Source organism: Cenococcum geophilum (assembly GCF_001692895.1).
Source record: "Cenococcum geophilum 1.58 unplaced genomic scaffold K441scaffold_70, whole genome shotgun sequence".
In the NCBI taxonomy this organism is placed as follows: Eukaryota; Fungi; Ascomycota; class Dothideomycetes; order Gloniales; family Gloniaceae; genus Cenococcum; species Cenococcum geophilum.
The window spans coordinates 339,503-360,424 of NW_027137628.1; the positions used below are offsets into that span (position 1 = coordinate 339,503).

A 20,922-nucleotide genomic window follows, 5' to 3' on the forward strand; every position below is an offset into this window, starting at 1 on the left:
GTATAAATCTTTATAAAAATAGATCTAAGATAGGCGTACCATTAGATTAGAATTAAGGAAGGCAATAAATAGAAGGCAGCCTTTAGGTTAAAGGAAGGACTATATAAACCATTAGTTATACAATTCGGGCTTATAAACGCACTAGAAATATTCTAGAAGCGTATTAATAATATATTAGAAGAATACTTAGATGAATTTATTATGGTATATCTTAATAATATTATTATTTACTTAATAAATAAGGAAGAATATGGGGAATACGTTAAATGGGTTTTAAAGAGACTATAAAAAGAATAGATGCTAATAGCAATTAAGAAATACGAGTTCTTTACTAGGAAGACCAATTTTATTAGATTTATTATTAAACTAGGCCAACTTAGTATAGATCTAAAAAAGATTAAGGCTATAGTAAATTGGTAAAAACTAGAGAACGTTATATAGTTAAGATTATTTCTAGGGTTTCATAATTACTATAGAAGGTTTATAGCATAGTAGTTAAAGGATATTAAACCATTTATACGATTAACAAAGAAAGAAGAACTATAGGTATAGGGAGAGGAACAATAAAAACTATTTAAGAAAGTTAAAAGATTATTTACTTAGGAGCTAGTTCTTAAGATCTATTAACTAGGACTAGAGACGGTTATAAAAATAAATATATTAGACTTTATACTAGGGGCATACTTTATATAAAAATATCAAAATAGATAGCACCTAGTAGCATACTAGAGTTAAACTATAACATCTATAATAAAGAGTTATTAGGTATAGTTACAGCATTAAAGGAATAGAGAGTATTCTTATAAGGTATAGAAAAACTATTTATAGTTAAGATAGACTATAAGAACCTAATAGGATTCTTAATAATAAAGGAACTTAACTAAAGATAGGTTAGATGGGTAGAGATGCTTACGGAATACTATTTTAAGATTTAGTATATTAAAGGTACAGATAATATAAAAGCAGATACTCTAAGTTAAAAGGCTAAACTATAAAATAACGAAAAGCCATTAGGGGCTTTACTGCGAAAAGATATAGATAGATTAATTAGGTTTAATTATCTAAAAATTATAGTAACTTAGGAAGAACTAGGAAGAGTTTATAAGTTACTAAAAAGCTTTTAGGTATAAAGAATTCTAAAGGTATAACTAGAAGATCTATAGACGGATATATACAAAAATTAAGAAGTAAAATATATCCTAAGAAGTATAGCAAAATAATTTATAGAAGAGTTCTATAAGGGATTAACTTAGGGATATAATAGAGCCAGAGGCTTAGTATTAAGACTCTAAAAGGAGTATATTATTAATAAAATCTAGGGCTTAGCGCGAAAAGTTATAAAGGAATATCTAGATTACTAAAGAAATAAACTAATAAGGTATAAGCTATACGGAGGGCTACAACCTATTAAAACACTAGAAAAACTATCCCTTGCATCGATAGTGTACTTAGAGATGTGGCCCGTGCACGCGATCGAAGAACATCAACTTCCTTACGTCAATAGGCTTCCACGAACTAAATTTGGTGTAGATTATGTCGCATACCCCTCTGCAAGACGGGGCCGTGTTAGCAAGAGCATGTAGATTAACTTAATATCGAAGAATGAAGCTCTATATATAATATACGTACGAAATTTAACATATTTATGGCCTTATCTACGGGCCTTGGTTATCTGGCAGAACGATTGACCGCCTACATATGCAGCTTCTTAATTGGCGCGCACGGAGCACAGCTCTAAGGACGCGTTTATCGATGCAAGGGATAGGAGGTTATATTATAAGACTTTATTATTAAGTTACTAAAGTTAAGAAACCCTATCACTAGACAAGATTACGATATAATTTTAGTAATAGTAGATAAGCTTATAAAGTAGGGATACTTTATAGCATGTACAGAAGAAATATTAATAGAAGATATTGCTAGAATCTATATTAAAGAAGTGTTTATAAAACACGGAGTACTAAGTAAAATTATATTAGATAGGGATTTAAGATTTATAGCAGCATTCTAGGAGGTATTTTTAGCGGAGTAAGGAGTTAGAGCAGCAACTTTTATTACATATTATCTGCAGACAGACGGTTAAATGGAAAGATTAAATTAGATACTAAAATAGTATCTAAGATATTATATTAATTACGTGTAGAATAATTAGGTATTACTATTACCAGTTATATAATAATTATTCATTGCTTAACGTCCGATTTAGATCCCTATTAGGCCCACGCGGACTACTCCTTATTTACATATAGGGAGAAAACTCTAAGTGAGAAAACCCCGTAATCCATCTCCCCGCCTTTTAGGCCTCGCCTACTTAACGCCTACGGGTCACCTATAGTGCTCTACTACCTTACTTTTTAACCTTTTTAGGAACCACTGCTGCCGTAATAAGCCTATGGACGCGCTAGTATTGTAAACTTAACTCTACTGCTGTAGAGTTATTAGGGGGCGCCTAATTCTCGCCCCTTTGCCTTTTATTACTATTTCCTTTATAACCCGGAACTGGTCTAGTATATTTTAGCTAATAAGCCACTAGGTGATCGCCTTAAGACCTTTTTATATTAAGAGCAGTGTATTATAGTTCTCTATGCCAGCTACTAAGAGTATTACTTCTCGGTTAGTGCGTAGGGGGTATAATAGTATTACGTATTTTGGTGTCTATCTTAGCCAGCCACATTTGCATCTTGGGCCCTACAGGACACCCACCTAGTAGAGCCAATCTTTTAGTCCTATTATTCCTGTTCTTAGGAGTGTTACTATTATATTTTCTGCCTTTATTAGGCCTTCTTGGAGCCCTTAGGTGTTTACCCCCTATAGCATTAACTATACTATAGCTTAGGTTCCTCTTGCTTAAGACAGCCTCTATACCTTCAACTCCTATATATCTCTTTAGTATTAGTCTAGCTAGTGTTATATTGGGGTAGATAGTTTCCCGGTACTCTTTTACGCTCTTCTTTAGCTCCTTTCTCTCTCTTGCTATTATCTTTACTAGTCTCTTACGCGTCTCCCTTTCTCCTTTATATAGGCCTAGGCCCTAATATAGTACCATTTTTCTTTTACTTTCTTTACCTGTTTCTCTAATATATCTTCCCTACTTTAGGGTTACTAGTTTACTCTCCTATAAGGCACCCTAGGGTTACTCTATAGTTTATTTAGGCGTGTCTTAATATACTTTATAATATTAGAGTTACGCTCCCTTTACACCCTTTATATTGTAGTAGCTTTAATATATAATTATAGGGGGGGGATATTAGCTTCCTTCTTAAGCAGTGCTATAGCCGTTCGCTTATACCCGCCTATTATACTCTAAAGGTAAGCTAATTAGACCTTTTAGAGTGGTTTAAGGAGTAATTTAGGGGGGCCTTTCTCGGTTTCTCCTATGGCCTAAATACTGGATCTATACATTATGGTTAGCCAGACAACTACTATATATAGTAGGCGTGACCTCTAAAAGCATGGACCCTATATAGAATTAATAATCCTAGACATTGCGATGTACTATACTTATAGGAGGGTCTTAATAGGCGTAGTGCACGCAACCTGATGCGTATATGTATAAGGCGACTCATAGGAGGGTCTTAATAGGCGTAGTGTATATAACCTAATATATATATATAGGGAGGCTATAGGGGAAATATAGGCTAGTTAGACGAGGACTTAATAAGTTAGAGATACAGGTATAGCTTATAAAAAGGGGGGACATAAGCTTAGTTAATAGGAGGGGGGAAGTAGGTCGTCTAGTGCGGGACCTAGTGTCTCTACGGCCCCTCTCCTGTAAGACACAGTCGGCCTATTATAAGGAGACTCTTATAGGTAACGTAAAACGGAAACTGGTAGTAGTATAGGGTGTTATGCCCCTATACTACTACTAGCCTCCCGCGGGGCGTAGTGCGTAGTAGCTACTGCTAGCTCTAGGGACCTTACCCCTTAGCTAGGCTCTAACCCCTAGTGCACCTAGTAGGTAGGTAGGATTACGTCCTAGCTAAAGAGACTATTACGTGGCTTAAGAGAACGGATGCGCGTGTTGGTATATTAATAGACGGAACCGTTCGCCTCTAGGGCGGCTTACTAGTAAGATATGCTTAAGAAGCAAATAGGAGTTACTTAGGTAGGTGAGGCTTTTTAGTCTAGGCCTTAACTATAGAAGGTACCTAAGGCTTCTATACTGTAGGATGTAGCTAGGACACCTTTATAGGATTACGCTAGTAGGTACATAAGACGGGAGTTGCGACCCCTAGAAAAGGCAGCTTATGCCTATACTAGCGGAAATAATAGAAAAGGTATAAAACTAGAGGCTATAGAAGGCTCCTAAGCCGTATAAAAGCGTACTAACTCTAGGAGGAGACTCTTATATAGACCGCGGGGGGGCAGACTAGTACTTAGGCCAATAACCTATTATAAGATATCTAAAAGAACTGGTAAAACCCCCCGTTAAGGTAGTAGCAGCCAACTGCTTATAGAAAGCCCCTAGGCCTTTAGGCCTAGGTTTAGGATAAATACTAGAAAACTAAGGTAGAGGCCTGGATAAGTAGGTACGTTAAACTCTACTATATAACTACCTATCCATTTTATAAGAAAACGTAACTAATCTGCAGATCTCTAGCATATAATTCGCATTTAAGGCTTTAGGGGTTAACTAGTTTAGGGCCTAAGGGTATTAGGAGTATAGGTAGACAGTAAGCTTTAGTAGAGCGTATATACGGCATAAGCGGCCCGTAAAGGCTAAGTACAGTTTATTGCTTTATCTAGGATTATTAATTCTATATAGGGTCTATGCTTCTAGAGGTCACGCCTACTATATATAGCAGTTATCCGGCCAACTATAACATATAGATCTAGTATTTAGGCCATTAGAGAAACTAAGAAGGGCCCCCCTAAATTACTCCTTAAACTACTTTAAAAGGTCTAAACAGCCTGCCTTTAGAGTATTATAGGCGGGTATAAGCGAACGGCTATAGTACTGCTTAAGAAGGAATCCAATATTCCCCCCCTATAGTTATATATTAAAGCCGCTATAATATAAAGGACGTAAAATAAACGTAACTCTAATGTTATAAAGTACATTAAGATACGCCTAAGTAAACTATAGAGGGACCCTAGGGTGCCCTATAGGAGAATAAACTAATAACCCTAAAGTAGGGAAAAGATATTAGAGAAATAGGTAAAGAAAGTATAAGAAAAATGGTGCCGCTTTAGGGCCTAGGCCTATATAGAGGAGGAAGGGAGACGCGTAAGAGGTTAGTAAAGATAATAGTAAGATAGAGAAAGGAGCCAAAGTAAAATACGTAAGAACGCTAAGAAACTATCTACCGCAATGTAATACTAGTTAGATTAACGCTAGAGAGGTAAATAGGAGTTAAAGGTATAGAGGCTAACTTAGGCAAGATAAACCTAAGCTATAGTATAGTTAACGCTATAGGGGGTAAATACCTAAGGGCTCTAAGAAGGCTTAATAAAGGCAGAAAATATAATAGTAATACTCTTAAGAACAGGAATAATAGGACTAAAAGATTAGCTTTACTAGGTAGGTGTCCTAGTAGGTAGCCTAAGATATAAATATAGCTGGCTAAGACAGACACCAAAACACGTAATACTGCTATGCCCCCTACACACTAATTAAGAAATAATGCTCTTAGCAGCTAGCATAGAGAACTATAATATACTGCTCTTAATATAAAAAGGCCTTAAGGCGGTTACCTAGTGGCTTATTAGTTAAAATGTGCTAAATTGGTTCTGGGTTATAAGGGAAATAGTAATAAAAGGCAAGGGGGCGAGCAGTAGATGCCCCCTAGTAACTCTATAATAGTAAAGTAAAAGTTTATAATACTAGCGCGTCCGTAGGCTTATTACGGCAGCAGTAGTTCCTAAGGAGGTTAAATAGTAAGGTAGTAGAGCACTATAGGTAACTTATAGGCGCTAAGTAGGCGAGTCTTAAAAGGCGGGGAGATGGATTACGGGGTTTTCTCATTTTTCTTAAATAGAGTTTTCTCCCTATATGTAAATAAGGAGTAGTCCGCGTGGGCCCAATAGGGATCTAAATCGGACGTTAAGCAATGAATTATTATTATATTATTCCTATATAAAAATCTTTAATAAAATCTTTTAGAAAGTTTTTTGGAATATATATTACTTTTTAACTTTTATAGTTTTCTAAATTTAAGTCCTTAGATTGTGCTTTTTAAATATTTTATGCCTATAAAACTTTTAGTGCTTTATATATTTTTAATAGCTATAGGTAATTGTATTAAATCTTCTTATCTTTATTAAGTATATTTATTTTAGTGTTATCTACACCTTTAATATACTTAATTTTAAAATAATATTTTAAAAATATCTCTACTGTCAGGTAACGAAGTCACCTCGCCTATATGTATTGTTCCGCACAGCCGTGCCTGGCATCAAGCCAGTCACTTGCTTACCTTTTGGTTTATGTAGCTAAGTGGTGCGGAGCCTATTACCTCACATCTACCTATTTAACTTATTTTTAGTTTGGTTCTTTAGTTATTAAAAATCCTATTAAGTTTTTATAGTCTGTTTTGATAATAAATAGTTCAATTGTTTTTATAAGTATAATCTTCATTCCTTTAATATTATTACTATTGCTAATAGCTTTTTATTATAAATATTATAGTTTAGCTCTAATAGTATTATCTTCTAACTATAGTATACAATTAGGTGCTATATTTTTTTAATATACTTTTATATAAAATATCCCCTTAATATAAAGTTTAATACATCTATCTTAACGTTTGTTAGTAATATTAATTAATACTTTAATTTTAAATAGCAAGAGCCGCTATAGCAGCAAAATACGCCCACTACCTACTTAATAAAAAACAGCTTCTTCTAATTAAATCTATAGTATAATATGCCCTAGAATTAATATATACATTACAGCTGGAAAGCCTATACAATATAGAAGGGTCGCAGCAGACTTAAAAGGGAGACGCTGTATAGAAAAACGCGACACCACAATAACTAAAAGATAACGACTAGAAATGGTAAAAACTTATAGACCTTCTAAAAGATATTAAGGACGATTTAGGGAAGGGAGACGAACGCCTACGCGTAGGCGTAGTGCGTGCGGCTTGGTAAGTAGGCTAAGTTACCTAAAAGCTTTAGAGAAGATATAATAGGAACTACAACGCTATAGAGGATAGGCTTAGGCGCATTAAGGACGCTATAAAAATATAGGGAATACTAACAACATAAATAATAAAGCCTTTATAGGCTATAAGCGTCTAACCAGTAACTTACTAGCGCATACCTAGCGTAGAACCAGTTAGAACTATAGTTAGAGTCTAAATACTAAAGGTAGCAGAAGCGGAGCCTAAGCAGATCTTTATATTGATTAAGTTATTATAGATACTCCTAATTCCTACTTAACACTATGCCAAGACTCGTGATATTAAGCCAATGCGATCGGCTTGAACCAGATTAAACCACATCAAGCCAATCCAAGCCAAACCACTGACATCGTCAAACGCCCCACCCGTTTGGTTTGGATTGATTTGCGCTTGCTCGTGCCCTACGCTGAACGTTACTACGAAATTAGCCTAGAGACTAATTTTGACCTGAAATGTGTAGAGGAATAGGGGATTAAGAAATTACACGAAGGTTTGGATATTCTCTTTACATATTGCCAGACTTGCTATTAAGCAAGCTGGCTTGACAGCTTGCTTGGCTTGCTTGATTGGTAATCAAGCAAGCCAGCAAGCCGAAGGGCCTGATTTGGGCAAGCCAGCAAGCCAAAAGAGGGCCTGCTTGCTTGCTTGCTTGCCCGCTTGATAGGAAATATATATATATAATTTTGGTAGAGATCTGAAGTTCATAATAGATTTTTGTAGATGAACGATTTTGGATATTTCTGAGTATGCAAATAGAGCAAACAGGACTATTTAGGTAACACACCAGCCGCGTGGCTCAAAGCTCTATCGACGCGTCTGACGAATACGAAGCTTAGAAGACTCTACCGCCACTACCAGACGATCACCCATTGGCGAACTACTCAGCCGAAGCTCGCATGGATGGCTCTTGATATATTAACTGTACTGGCTACAAGCGACGACTGCGAACGGGCGTTCGGTGAAGCTGGTGATCTACTAGAACTGCGTCTCTTGAAGCTTCGCCCTAATATTATTGTTGTTTTGCAGTGCAATCGCAGCTATTTAAGAATAGGCTTTAAGGATCTAGTAGATAAGGTAACAAGTTCACCGGGATTAGTATAATTAATAGCTAACCGTTGGAGTTAACAGCAGGATCTTCCTACCAAAGCCTTCCTATTGAAACCTTCCTCACCACCATGCCAAGCCTTGCGATAGACATCCTCAGCCACGCGAACTTCCTCATTACGTTATCTCTATGCTATCTTATATTATAATGACTATAAATCGGGGCTATAGAGGAGCTTTTTGGTCAAATCGGTGGCTGGGAGGCTTAATTTTGTATATTACTCCAAAATATATATAAAATTAAGCAAGCCTTCAAGCAAGCCAAGCAAGCCGACTGTTTCGACCTATCAAGCCAAGCAAGCCAGCTTCAGGTGCGAAAAGTTTCAAGCCAGCAAGCCAAGGCTTTCCGGCTTGGCTTGCTTGCTTAATAGCAAGTCTGCATATTGCCAAGCCTTGACCTCTATGAGGGGAAGAAGTACACGATAAAACTAGACTTTACGTTTTAAAGCCAACTATGCTGACTTCTATCCTCCAGTAATACCTCCGCTAGCACTAATATATTGTCCAGTAACCCAACGACTCAAAGGTGAAGCAAGGAAAAGCACCACGTCTGCAACTTCTCTGGATAATCCCATACGACTTTCCAGCCTAGTTAAGCCCACAAGCATTTGCACAAGTGGATTGTTCGGTAAGGGCACCTTGTTGGTAGCAACAGGCCCAAGTGCGACACTGTTAACGGTTATGCCGTATTTCTTTCCAAACTGACCAAATGAATTAGCTTGATGTTAATACTAGTTTTCAAATTACCTGAGAAGCTACAGAGATAGATTTTTGACAAATAAGGAGATTTGGCGAACCTCTGCAGCCCATATATAAGTTAAGCTGTCCAAAGTTGCCTTCGTGGCATAGTAGAGAGGCATCGCTTCCAATCCCAACTTTGACCCTATAGATAAAGTGTTAATAATTTGACCTCCAGGAGGCATATGGGGTACCACGGCTTGTGTCACGTATATAGGCCCATAAACATTAGAACGGAATAGATCCTCAATTTCCTCGGCGGTAGAGTCAAGTATAGAAGTAGCCGCTCTGTTACCGGCATTGTTAACTGCACATATAGAAATTAAGTGGTCAACTAAGTAGTCCATATATTTCAAGTGCACCTAGAGATCTACTTACTTACCGAGTATGTCTATTTTATCCGTCTTAAACGCTTCCATTGTCTTCTCAACCAAATATTTTGCTGCTTTCGGATCCGTAAGGTCGGCCTAAATTACAGTGGCTTTACTCCCAGACTTGTCGATTATATTAGCAACCTCCGCGGCTCTACCGGCAGTGGAGTTAGAGAAGTAATGGACTATAACAGCAGCACCCCTTTCCGCTAGAACATAAGCAATTGCAGCTCCGATTCCGTTCTTACGGCCGGAGCCAGTGACAATAGCGACTTTTCCGGCAAGGGAGAGCGTATCACTGCTCATATTGGCTTTTGGGTATGACATGATATCATACTTGCTAGTAGTAATGTAGAAAAAGGTGCTGGTACTAAAGTTAGATAAGAACGGAGGAGTTATTTTCTTGCCCAACAATCATTCAGCTTATCCACTACTTATATCCAGCGGAAGCTGCTGACAGTATAAGCCTTAATTAAGCCAACCAGGATTTCAAAGCCTGTAGCTTTTAATCCTTAAAACACCTAAAGAAAATGATAGAACCGCATGTTCGAACCTTCTGAATAGTCTAAGGTTTAATTAGTAACGTATCTGATTGTTTTACTTATTGCAGAAGATAATTTGTAAATATGATTTATGTCAATCAGTTCGTCAGCAGTCCAAGTCCTATACGTTTGTGTGGCCGACGTCCTATTCTTACAGGTGTTCTGGTACATATTACCTGGAGCCAAAAGGAAGGTATTCAACTAGGCTCAATCTGGTAGTAGGTGGTATCCCTGCTATATATGTCCAATGACACGTCCGTAAGCCCGCGTCGGGTAAACCTTAATAGGCCCTCGTTTAGCCCTATTACTTACTATTCCGGATGTCGCTCTAGCCAAAGTACCCTTAACTTTATCTATTCCCAAGGTCTAAAGCAACAAAGCTCGCCTGATTAACTTATGGGGGTACTAGCGGGGGGGGGGGGGGGTAGAAAAGGAGCCGGGTATCCGGTTATTGGAAGGCCTTTCTAAGGCAAATAGATTGGCTGCAGTGGCAGTTAAGAGCCTACTATAGAGGCAAGCTTCATTACCAAATGCTACTGGGACGAGTTTAGTTATCAACAGCGTGTGCAACCCATTACTAATATTGTTACTGATGGCCATAATGCTATAGTACATATATACCTATACTGATATGGCTCAATACGTTGCGAAAAACCTAATCCAATAGGGCCGCACTTGTAGCACTTAGGAAGGGGGTATCCGCCTCCTCTTCCGTATTCTCCTAGCCCAGCTTCTCTCCTAACTCCAAAAGATCTTTCTTCTCGGTCTCTTCTAGTAATGCAACCTCTATATCTTCTTCGCCTCTTCCAGCAGCCCGTTGTTAACGATGTGCTCGCCAAAGAATTAAAAAGTATCTAGCAAAGCATATACTAGTTAGGATAAAAAGCGGGATATGATTATACAGCCACTCCCTAACTGTCCAAGAAATTAAATGGAAGGTTTTTTCCCACGTTCCGATATGGCCGTAGTAATCCCACTCTATTAATCTGAAAACTATTCGGATTAGACTTTCTCTCCCATAAGGACGCTTAAACTTAGTATCTTTAATCACATCCTTACAATCAACCAGCTCTATAGTCTTAATTTTTAGTTTATCCTCAAAATTTTCTTAACCAAGCCTCATCTATATAAGCTTCTGCCCTAGCTAATCTAACGCTTTTCCACTAGGGTTAGATCCGGTTAAAATATCAATGTATATAATATCAAATTGCAATACTTCGGTGTAGCGGTCTTCCAGCATTATTATATGCGAATATAAGAGTTTGAAGGTGCCGTACTTAGTGCCCACGTTCTAAGACTCGTCAAGCATATTCATCTTAATTATCTTACTCATAATCGGGGCCGATAGGTTGGCGGGCGTTTAAAATGCCCGGGGCTTGAGGGGAAGAGGAGCGAGAGGAGCAATGCGTTTACCGTTTAGCAGGAGGGTGTACAAATCTACGGTAAAGTTAAGGAGCTATATAGACTCGATTGTTAGATCTATATTTCTATTCTAATACAAGAGTCCATATACGAATCAGCGCGCTTACCAATAAATTATCCACCGGCTCCTCTACCTACGGCTTATATGTTTGGCCCAACTTCCTAATACTCTTAGGCCTTAAACTGGTTAACCCCTAAAGGCTTAAATATAAATTATATACTAGAGATCTGTAGATTAGTTACGTTTTCTTATAAAATAGATTAGCTGGTATTTCTCCGGTAAGAATTAAACTCTATATCGTCTTGCCTATTCTATATAGGTATTATAGGCTTTCTTTAGTATTCTACAATTCTCTGCGGCTATTAGNCCGTATATAATTAGGTTTATATTATTAACAAAGCCTATCTCCTAGGTCGCCCCTTCCTTAAAAGAGTTAAGTAGGTTGCTTATAAAGAAAAGGAAGAGTATAGGTAAGAGGGGTAATCCTTATAGTATTTCTATTATAACTATAATAGGGGGGCTCTAGTATCCGCTAAAGACTAATAATATTTCTTTCTAGCCTATAAACCCTTAAACAAATTATATAATCTATTCTAGGAAGCCCTTTGCCCTAAGGATATATAGGAGGCGCTTATAGGGTATATTATCGTAGGCACTACTAATATCTAAGCTAAGCATTAATACTACGAAGTCCTTTCACATCGCCTATATAGATTTAATAGTGGTAGCGAGTAGCGTAAGTGCTAATAGTATTAAGCGGTTCTTTCTTGCCCCTATTTAACTTTATAGTAGTAGGGCGTGTTCCTTAGCTATATCTACTATATAGTCCGCTATTACCCTTTCTAAGATCTTGCTAAGGGTGTTTTCTAGGGCAATAGGGTAGTAGCTTTCCAGGATTAAGTAGTCTGCTTTACCTTCTTTTTATAGAATAATCGTCATTATAGATCTTCTAAGTCGCGGGTAGTATCCTATAGTAAAGCATACTCTAGCTATATCTATAAGCTAAAGTGCTATAAGTGGTCTATAAGTCTTTAAGGCCTTGTTTAGAATCCCATCTAGTCCTAATACTATATTATTTAAAAGGCGGCTAATAGTTCTGGCTATTTCCTCTATTATTATATCACTATTGACCAATTAACAGGTAGAGTACCTACTAAGAGCTATAGACATCTAGGGCCTTAAGCTAGCCACCCCCCTAGGAGCAATTATATAGCAATAAGGCACCGCCAGAAGTATAATTAACCTTATATTTATAGACGAAGGCCTATACTAGAGACTTAAAAGGTATAACCCTAAAGAAGAATAGGCACTTACCTTAGACTCTATCCCTATCTAGATACAGCTAGATCTAGATATTAAGGCGTAATTAATTAGTAAAAGATACGTAATAAGGAAGCTTAAGATAAATAGTTTCCTTAACGCAGTTAAATAACAAATTTAAGACCTAGAAGAAATCCACCTAATACTAAATAAGCGAGGCCTATTAGCCACCCCTAAGGAAATTAACTAAAGACTAGAAAGGATCTAGGTAGCAATTAAAAACGGGCTAGAAGAGCACTGCCCGGTCTTAAAACCGGGCCCCTATACGCGATACGCATAGTCCGCATAATATACGGTTTTTATTACCAGCTAATAATAAGCAAGAAGGAAATATATAAGTAGCTATAACCCTAAAGATAAGAGATAATATAAAGACATAAGAAACTAGTTAAAGAATACCCTAAAAAAAAGTAAGGAATAACTGGAGACGGTTTATAAATAAGTACATCTTTAACCTAAGCCTCCTCTATAATAAGGGCCTTTAGGCTATAGTAAAATGGGTAAAGAAAAAGGTAGGGCGCCTAGTAGAAGACCTATATTTACTACCCCTATAAAGAGCAGGGGAAGTATAGGCCACTAATAACAATGATAAGAAGGTAAAGATCCTTATAGAAAGGTTCTTCCCCCAACTAGCTCTAGTAGACCTTAGCGACATTATAGGTAAAGCACCAGTGACTCTCCTAGTAGGATAGACTCTATGCCTTTAGTTTCTAGTAAGCTTATTACTAATATAATATTCTCTGTTTATAGGACCCCTTCGACCCTTAGGTTATACACATTAATGATTTATACTAGTCCCCTATATATCTGGATTGTTATAACTATAATATTTGGGTTAACTGCCTACTATAACTATAAGGATAGGCTAATAGCCTTGCTAATTATAAAGCACACACGTATAGCTGCTTTTAGTTTATATAGAAGCTGGAATCCTTAGGGGCAGTATATTAATTATATATAGGAATTGTAATACGGCTCTTGTATAGTAAGGATATAATGTTTCTCTAGGTCTAGGCTATCTAGTAGGGGCCTTATAAGGCGGTGGTTTATATTGCCGCAATTATACTATATAATAGATAGGTAGCGGACCCCCGGTAGGGGTCCTTTATCTCTCCTTTATTCCTCGCTTCTTCTATTTCTACTTTCTCTAGGATATTTAGAACTTCTATCTCTTATATCTATACCCTAGTTGCTACTTATTTTATATAGAGCTTTCTATTCCTATATCTTATATTCCTACTAACGCTTCTAAGTCTAAATCTATTATTAACTCCGGTTCTTCCCCTAATCTTACTAGTCGGCTATATACCCTTTATAGGTTGGCTATAAATGTTATATTTACCGCGTTAAGTCTAATTTTTAATTATCCTGGTTTTAAGCTTACTATAGCTGTCTATAAGGGTCTTCCTATAGGGCGTCCTCTCCCTTATGTCCTCTGTAACCCTTAAGTCCCTATTTAGTTTGGTAATATTATACGGCGTCGCTTCTAGCCCGTTAAGGCTTAGGATAACTAGCCTTACCCCCTAGTATTAAAGGTAGGAAACGCTAGGAAGGCACCTACGTCCCCTAGGCTTATTGCCTATTGTTTCTATTCGTATAACCTAGCGTGTAGTTATTCCCGTAGCTATTAAGCCCTTACCTTCCGTCTCCTATATTTAATATAGTCTTCTCTCTCCCACGCCTTATATATGCTTTAGTGGCAGTTTACGCATTTTATTTAATCTTAATTTAAGCAGTGTCTTATATTATAGGGGCCTATATAGTAGCCGCAGCACACCTATACTATGTATGTGGTTTAGGTATGCCCCTATTATATATAGTAATAGCAACGATCTAGGCGTAATTTGTAGTTATAGAGCCTTATGTTATATATAAGGCTATTTATAATTATTCCCTTTTAGATAAGGAGTTTTTGCATTCCTAGCGTATATATACTAATAATAAGGGAGCTATATGTTCGTCCGGCGTCTCCCTAGCGAGTCTTTAGCGACCCTTATATCCTTTTATTATTCTTATTATATACTTAGTTTATATTTTTTTTATTAAAGCCATTAGATTTAGGTAATCTTAAAACTTAGTATAAGGCGTTCCGTTTATTTTACTATCTTGTATATAGTTGCTATATTATCCGCCTAGTGTCCCTTTTCTACCCTAAGGCTTATAGGAACCACTAGGACTTTAACTAAGTAATCTTTATAGAGCACTTTTATGCTAATATATTCTCCGAGCCTATCCCCCACCCTTATAGCTCGCTCCTTTACCTATTAGTCTTTTAGGGTGACTTTAATATCTCTACTCCTAAGGTATTGGACTATAACTGTGTTATAGACCTCTTTATAAATCTCCGTAAGAACTTCTATTTCTAATTATCCCCTAAACCCCTCTACTTTTTCTGTATTTAGTTATATTATAATTATATACCCAGTTATTATCTTAAGAGGGGTAGGTTCCCTATACTATAGAAGCGCAGCTACTGCGGCCTAAGTATAGTTCGCCGGTAAGGAGGGGTTTTATTTATTTTTAATTTTGCTTAGCCGTTAGAGGATTTAATTAAGGGTTTACTAGAGGGGCGCCTAAGGTTCGCTAGACTAGCGGAGCCATTTTACTAGCTGTATTAGTTCGTTATAGCTAACGGTTACTCCCCTGTAATTATAGATACTAAACGCGTTTAATAGGCTTTATATTTTATTAGATGCCTTCTTAATAGAGGCATTTCCGCTTTATAGTATAGTATTCGCCCGTTTTTATTGTGGAGGGCCGTTGCTAGGTATGGTTCTAGCGGTTGCGCGCGAGTACGAACCACCGTCGTTCGACGTATGCCTCCCCTACGATGTATACATCTTAGGGGGATTCTCTAGGTGTTTTTTAGGGTTCTTTTAGTTGGTTTTGGTCTTTTTAGGCCGGGTGCAGCAAGAGCTCCAGTTCTTTCGCTCAATCTTTTTAAATAATAGTGTTTAGCTTTTAATAGTCAATATAAAAACAAAGGCCTCTATTAGGCTTTTTTATAAATAGGATATTACTAGTTATATAGTTTGTATACAATGTAACACCTTAAGAAGGAATAGGTATATTATTATTTAAGGCAAATTATGGATATAAGCTAAGGATATTGTTATTACTATAATAAGTAAAGAAAACGAGTAGTACAGCTAAAGAAAGGATAAAGATATTAATAAATCTTTACGTAGACCTTATAGAATTAGCAAAAACAGTATAAGAAAGAATAAAAAGGTACTATAATACTAGGAGATCTAAGGGACCAGATCTTAAGGAGGGAGATAAAGTATAGCTACTATACAAAAATTTCAAAAGTCGACAACTAAGTAAGAAGTTAGACTATGTTAGACTAGGACCTTTTAAAATTATCTAAAGGACTTTACCGGTTATATTTAAGTTAAACCTACTAGCTAAAATAAAGATCTACCCTATATAGTATATTGTAATACTAGAGCTAGTATATAGGAATATTAAGTTACTAGTTTATAAAGCAGATATATATAGAGGATAAAAGGAAGATAAATAGTAAGTTTTAAAGATCGTTAGTTATAAGGATATCGACAATAAAATATAGTATAAAGTAAAGTGGATAGGCTACACTAAGATTACCTAGAAACTACTAGGGAATTTAAAAAACGCTATAGGAAAGGTATAGAAGTATTAGAAGAAATTAGGTTAGGTAGTATTAATAAAGAAAAGTTACTAAAGAATAAGTCACCTAAGGGGGACCTAAGAAGAGTAGTTACTAAACTACTTAAATCTATTTCCTTCTTAGCCAAAAGAGAATCCGTTCTTTTATTACTAAGTTCCTATAGACCCTATTCTACAAGTTTCTACTCCTTAAAATGGACCTTTTTACGCACCTTCTTAAGACGGATTAACTAAGTAGACGCCGTAAGACGGGACTTAAGGGCCCTTTACTAAGCATTAGTAGCCTTTTATTTAGCGTTATAAGACTAGTATAGTTCCGCTAGAGTAATAAATAGTTTATTATTTAGCCGCGTAGTAGTAGATTAAATATAAAACCTTAAGATAAATTAATTAGGGAACTAGACGACTATTAAGAGTAATAGGTTATATATATTTAGCATTAGAGACGGAGTAAACATTATAGAACGAATAAATATTTACTTTAGTGCATTCTAAATAAGAGGACGGTTGTTATAAAGATGGATTTACTAACGTAATATAAACTAACCCCTCTTTTAAACAATAAGAATATAGAAACGGCATAATCTTACTAAGAGATAATATTGTAGTAATGGTATAAGACCGACAGGCTATAGACGAAGAAGAAATTGCTTTAGGTATAATAAGCAATAATATTAACTAAATTAATTAGATAGATATTATACCTCTAGTAAATAACCTAGAGATATTCTAAATCTTTAAGGATAAAGATAAAGAGGAGGGAGATAGTGTTACGGACGCTTTAAGTACAATATTATAACTACTAAAAAGAGAGTCGGAAGAAGCTAGTTAGTTAATTAGAGTACGGTTTAGAATAGAGCCGATAGAACTATATAACGAGGAATGGTAATTAAGGTTATATAATATGATCTATATAATCTATATAATCTATATAATCCGTAATAAAGCAGATAGAGTATACGTATATTACGTATAAGAAGGATTTTATAGAAGTATGGTTATGTATTTAAGGACCCTTAGTCCCTACCTAGATAGTTCCTTCCTTATAGTAATTCTTAGAATATAATTAGAGTTAATCTATTAGGCAACTACTCCACTAGTTATTATTACGTTGTTAACTTTAATTTGCATTACCTATATACCTAGCCCAATAACAAGCCTATTGTAGTTCTTGCTATAAGGTTCCGTTACATTCTAGTACTTTTTATACTATCTTAACTAACCTATTTATATCTCTTCTTAGTAGTCGCACTACTGTTAATATAAGGTCTGTAATAGTAATAATAACTAACGTATTCCACCACCGAGCCGGCCACCCCACCGAGCCGGCCACTTTTTTTCCCACCAAAAATCGTGAAAATCGCAATACAATATCTCAACAACCACTTAATAATAATTCCTAAAAATTTATATTTAAGCTTGCATATATACTATATTTCATTTGCTTTAATTTTAGATAAATCTATTAAGTAGTTATAAAGATATTAAGATTAGAGTAAAATTTACGATCAAAAACTATATATCTTTAAAACTACTTAATAGATTTATCTAAAATTAAAGCAAATGAAGTAGAGTATATATATAAGCTTAAAGATAAATTTTTAAAAATTATTATTAAGTGGTTGTTGAGATATTGTATTGCGATTTTCACGATTTTTAGTGGGAAAAAAAGTGGCCGGCTCGGTGGGGTGGCCGGCTTGGTGGTGGAATACGTTAATAAAGTAGTTGCCTAATAGATTAACTTTAATTATATTATAAGATTTACTATAAAGAAGAGAAACTATCTATAGAGACCGTACGTCCTTAAATATATAACTCCTCCCTATAGTAAAGGTTAAGTATATTAGTATGTTAGTACGTTAGTACGTCGCGTTCCTACATTCCTACGTTTCTACGTTCCGAACTTATAACGTAACTAGCCACGTAACTCGGCTACCCCTCGTCCTATAACTTAATTGGTTTTAGCGCCTCCCGTACTATCTTAACCAACCTATTTATATCCCTTCTTAGTAGTCGCACTACTGCCGTTATAAGGTCCGTAATAACTATAACCCCATTTTATAGAAGCTTAAGTTTAAAGGAAGGGTACTATTATAGAACTACTCCGTAATACCCTATACGCGTTTACCTATTTCTACTATAAAGATATTAGTTCCGCTTACTGCCTTAACTAAGCTAATAGCGATTTTCTATCCCTAGAATGAAAAATCCTAATTAGTTAGCTTAATAAATAGAGCCGGTAGAACCTATACTGCTACTTAAATATATCCTATATATAGTACGGTTCCCATTAACCTAATAATCTTATAACGATATATACCCTATTCTCCTATTTCTTATTTCCTTTTCTTATATAACGTCTTGATTTTATTATACAGTTTATATACGTAGCTTAATAATATCTAATTTGCTATATATTATCGTTACTTATACTTACTCTGTAATAAATAGAATATCTATAGATAGAATATTTGCTAGTTATAGAGAGGTCAGGCATAGGCGTAGGCGTTTAGCGTTAGTAGTTACTACGCAGCTTAGTAGTATAGAGGTAGAATTATAGCCTCTACTGCGGCGACTTCCTCTTAATATTATATAGGTATAAGGAACTAAGGATTATAACTTATAGAGTAGGCTTTTCTCTGCAATTTAATATCATTTTTATATTAATAGGTATTATAGGAGGGTAGATTAATTTCGTTAAAGTTAATAAGGTCTTCTTATATAAAATGTGTTTATTCCCATATCCGCAATCGATTTCAAAACGGAATCACGTGTAACCTTACTAAGGTAAAGCATGCAAGTCACTCGTCTTTGATTACCTTAGCGAGCTCAGACTAAGAAATCGATTATGCGGATATAGGAATATCCGCACCGTCCGCTAAGCTGATTTAGGACGGCAATCGTTTTCTTGGTCTGAGGCACTTTGGCGAGCTTTATAGAAAACCTAAATATGGTTTATATGAGAAGACCTTATTAACTTTAACAAAATTAATCTACCCTCCCACAATACCTGTTAATATAAAAATTACACCAAATTATAGAGAAAAGCCTACTCTATAAGTTATGAGATCTTTAGCTCCTTATACACGCGCAACGTTAAGAGGAATTCGTCGCCGTAGAGGCCCCAATTCTACCTCTACACCGCCGAGCCGTGCAGTAAACACTAACGCTAAACGCTTACATCCACGCCGCCAGCCCTCTGCACAGCCAGCGGATATTCTAGCGGATATTCCAGCGGATATTCCATCTACCAGTCGGACAAAGATATCAAAGGAAGAGAAGGTTAACATCGTAAAGGACCTTCTATATTAATGGGGCTGGTCTTTTCGCAGGCTAATCTTTAAGTACTTAGAAAGCGAGAACGGGCATAGAGGCAATAGGAAGAAGAAGAAAGTAGGGGACCTGCTTATTACTTTACTAGAGGAAAAGGAAATATAAGAAGAGCTTATTAATAGGGCTGAAATTCATATAACACTAGTAACCTCTATTACCCGCTATATCCGGAAAGAACTCCACCAACTATAATTATAACGCGGCCCCTTTAACACATAGACTCCAGATATAGAGTTTTAGGATATTAACCTTAAGAATACGGCCCAGTTTATTCAGTAGCACGGTCCGCTACTATTCTAGCTTATTAAGGGGATATCCGCACCAAATAGAGAGGAACGTAGTTGGGATCCGCATAGCGGACGTATAGTTATAGTTGCCTCTATATTCCTCCTAGGGTTTACCTAAAACTCCGCAAATAGTTTCGCCCGTCTACTTAGTCTATATCTTTAGGCGCTTAGTATAAAGCGCTATATACTGTCTTTCCTATATAGCCTTAGTCTAATTAATAGTTATAAAACTCTTAACGCTAAAAAGCTTGGGCTAGCTAAATATTCTAAGGAAGGTCCTATTAATTCTAATGGCCCTTTTAACGCTAATAACCCTTAAGAAACTAATTAAGTCTCTATCTATTTATAATAATGTCTGCATTATTTATAATAACTTTAACTATTACTAAAAGACTCGACATTAGGTTATCGGCAAGATTGGTAAGTTTAATTTATATACTACGGGAAAGATTTTACGCGGAGTCTATATGCCTAAAGGGGGCCTTAAGCAGTCAATGCTAAATAACACCCGTTAACTTAAGCTAGATGAGGTTGTTAATACAGCTAGGAATAAGTTTAATAACCTTTAGAAGCGGATATCTATAAGTTTTATTACGGACGCCATCCAATACGCGTATTCTACTGCAGTTAATAGTATATTCAACTCTAACGCGGATATTAAATATCCGCGTATACCAGCAGTTGATATTCTCCCTTATAAAAGGACAGAGCATATAACTCTAGGACCTATTCTAGATAGCGAGGCTTCTATTAACGGTAACTATCGCGTAATAGAGAATATCTTCCTAGAACAACTATAGTATAATCACGAAACCGCTTTTAACGACTAGCTTTTCCTAGTATACGAAGATCAGAAAACCATAAAGCTTATCCAATTATACAAAGAGGAGCGGGTTAAGGCGGAAGGTGCGTACGATAGCCATAAATAGGTGTTGCCTATTCCAGGGCTATGGTATATGCGATTAAACTTCCTATATATAATTATGCGTACGTTCTATAGGGGTAAGGAAGCCGCGTAGCAGTTTTTAGCGC

At 36.2% G+C, this 20,922-nt stretch overlaps 4 protein-coding genes across 4 annotated transcripts; 1 reads left to right on the forward strand and 3 right to left on the reverse strand.

Annotated features, from left to right (window-relative positions):
* Positions 1 to 8,008: 8,008 nt before the first annotated feature.
* Positions 8,009 to 8,492, forward strand: K441DRAFT_669397 (uncharacterized protein). Its single transcript, XM_067650134.1, has 2 exons — positions 8,009 to 8,198; positions 8,253 to 8,492. Exons 1-2 carry the CDS (start codon positions 8,025 to 8,027, stop codon positions 8,316 to 8,318), a joined length of 240 nt encoding a protein of 79 aa, XP_067497746.1. The 5' UTR covers positions 8,009 to 8,024; the 3' UTR covers positions 8,319 to 8,492.
* Positions 8,493 to 8,692: 200 nt separating this feature from the next.
* K441DRAFT_690689 (NAD(P)-binding protein) lies at positions 8,693 to 9,643 on the reverse strand (the record flags this gene model as incomplete). Its single annotated transcript, XM_067652404.1, has 4 exons — positions 8,693 to 8,929; positions 9,026 to 9,273; positions 9,349 to 9,433; positions 9,482 to 9,643. 4 exons carry the CDS (start codon positions 9,641 to 9,643, stop codon positions 8,693 to 8,695), a joined length of 732 nt encoding a protein of 243 aa, XP_067497747.1.
* Positions 9,644 to 10,228: 585 nt separating this feature from the next.
* Positions 10,229 to 10,613, reverse strand: K441DRAFT_669398 (uncharacterized protein; the record flags this gene model as incomplete). Its single annotated transcript, XM_067650135.1, has 2 exons — positions 10,229 to 10,456; positions 10,511 to 10,613. A coding segment is annotated over one exon (171 nt), but the record flags the coding sequence as incomplete, so codon positions are not given.
* Positions 10,430 to 11,170, reverse strand: K441DRAFT_669399 (uncharacterized protein; the record flags this gene model as incomplete). Its single annotated transcript, XM_067650136.1, has 2 exons — positions 10,430 to 10,986; positions 11,044 to 11,170. Coding segments are annotated over 2 exons (414 nt in total), but the record flags the coding sequence as incomplete, so codon positions are not given.
* Positions 11,171 to 20,922: the final 9,752 nt, after the last annotated feature.

Excerpts from the sequence above, each read along its gene's own strand:
- K441DRAFT_669397 (XM_067650134.1), top strand. The coding sequence starts at position 8,025 with ATGGCTCTTGATATATTAACTGTACTGGCTACAAGCGACGACTGCGAA. Across the intron at positions 8,199-8,252 it reads TTAAGGATCTAGTAGATAAG|CAGGATCTTCCTACCAAAGC; the intron begins GTAACAAGTTCA and ends TGGAGTTAACAG.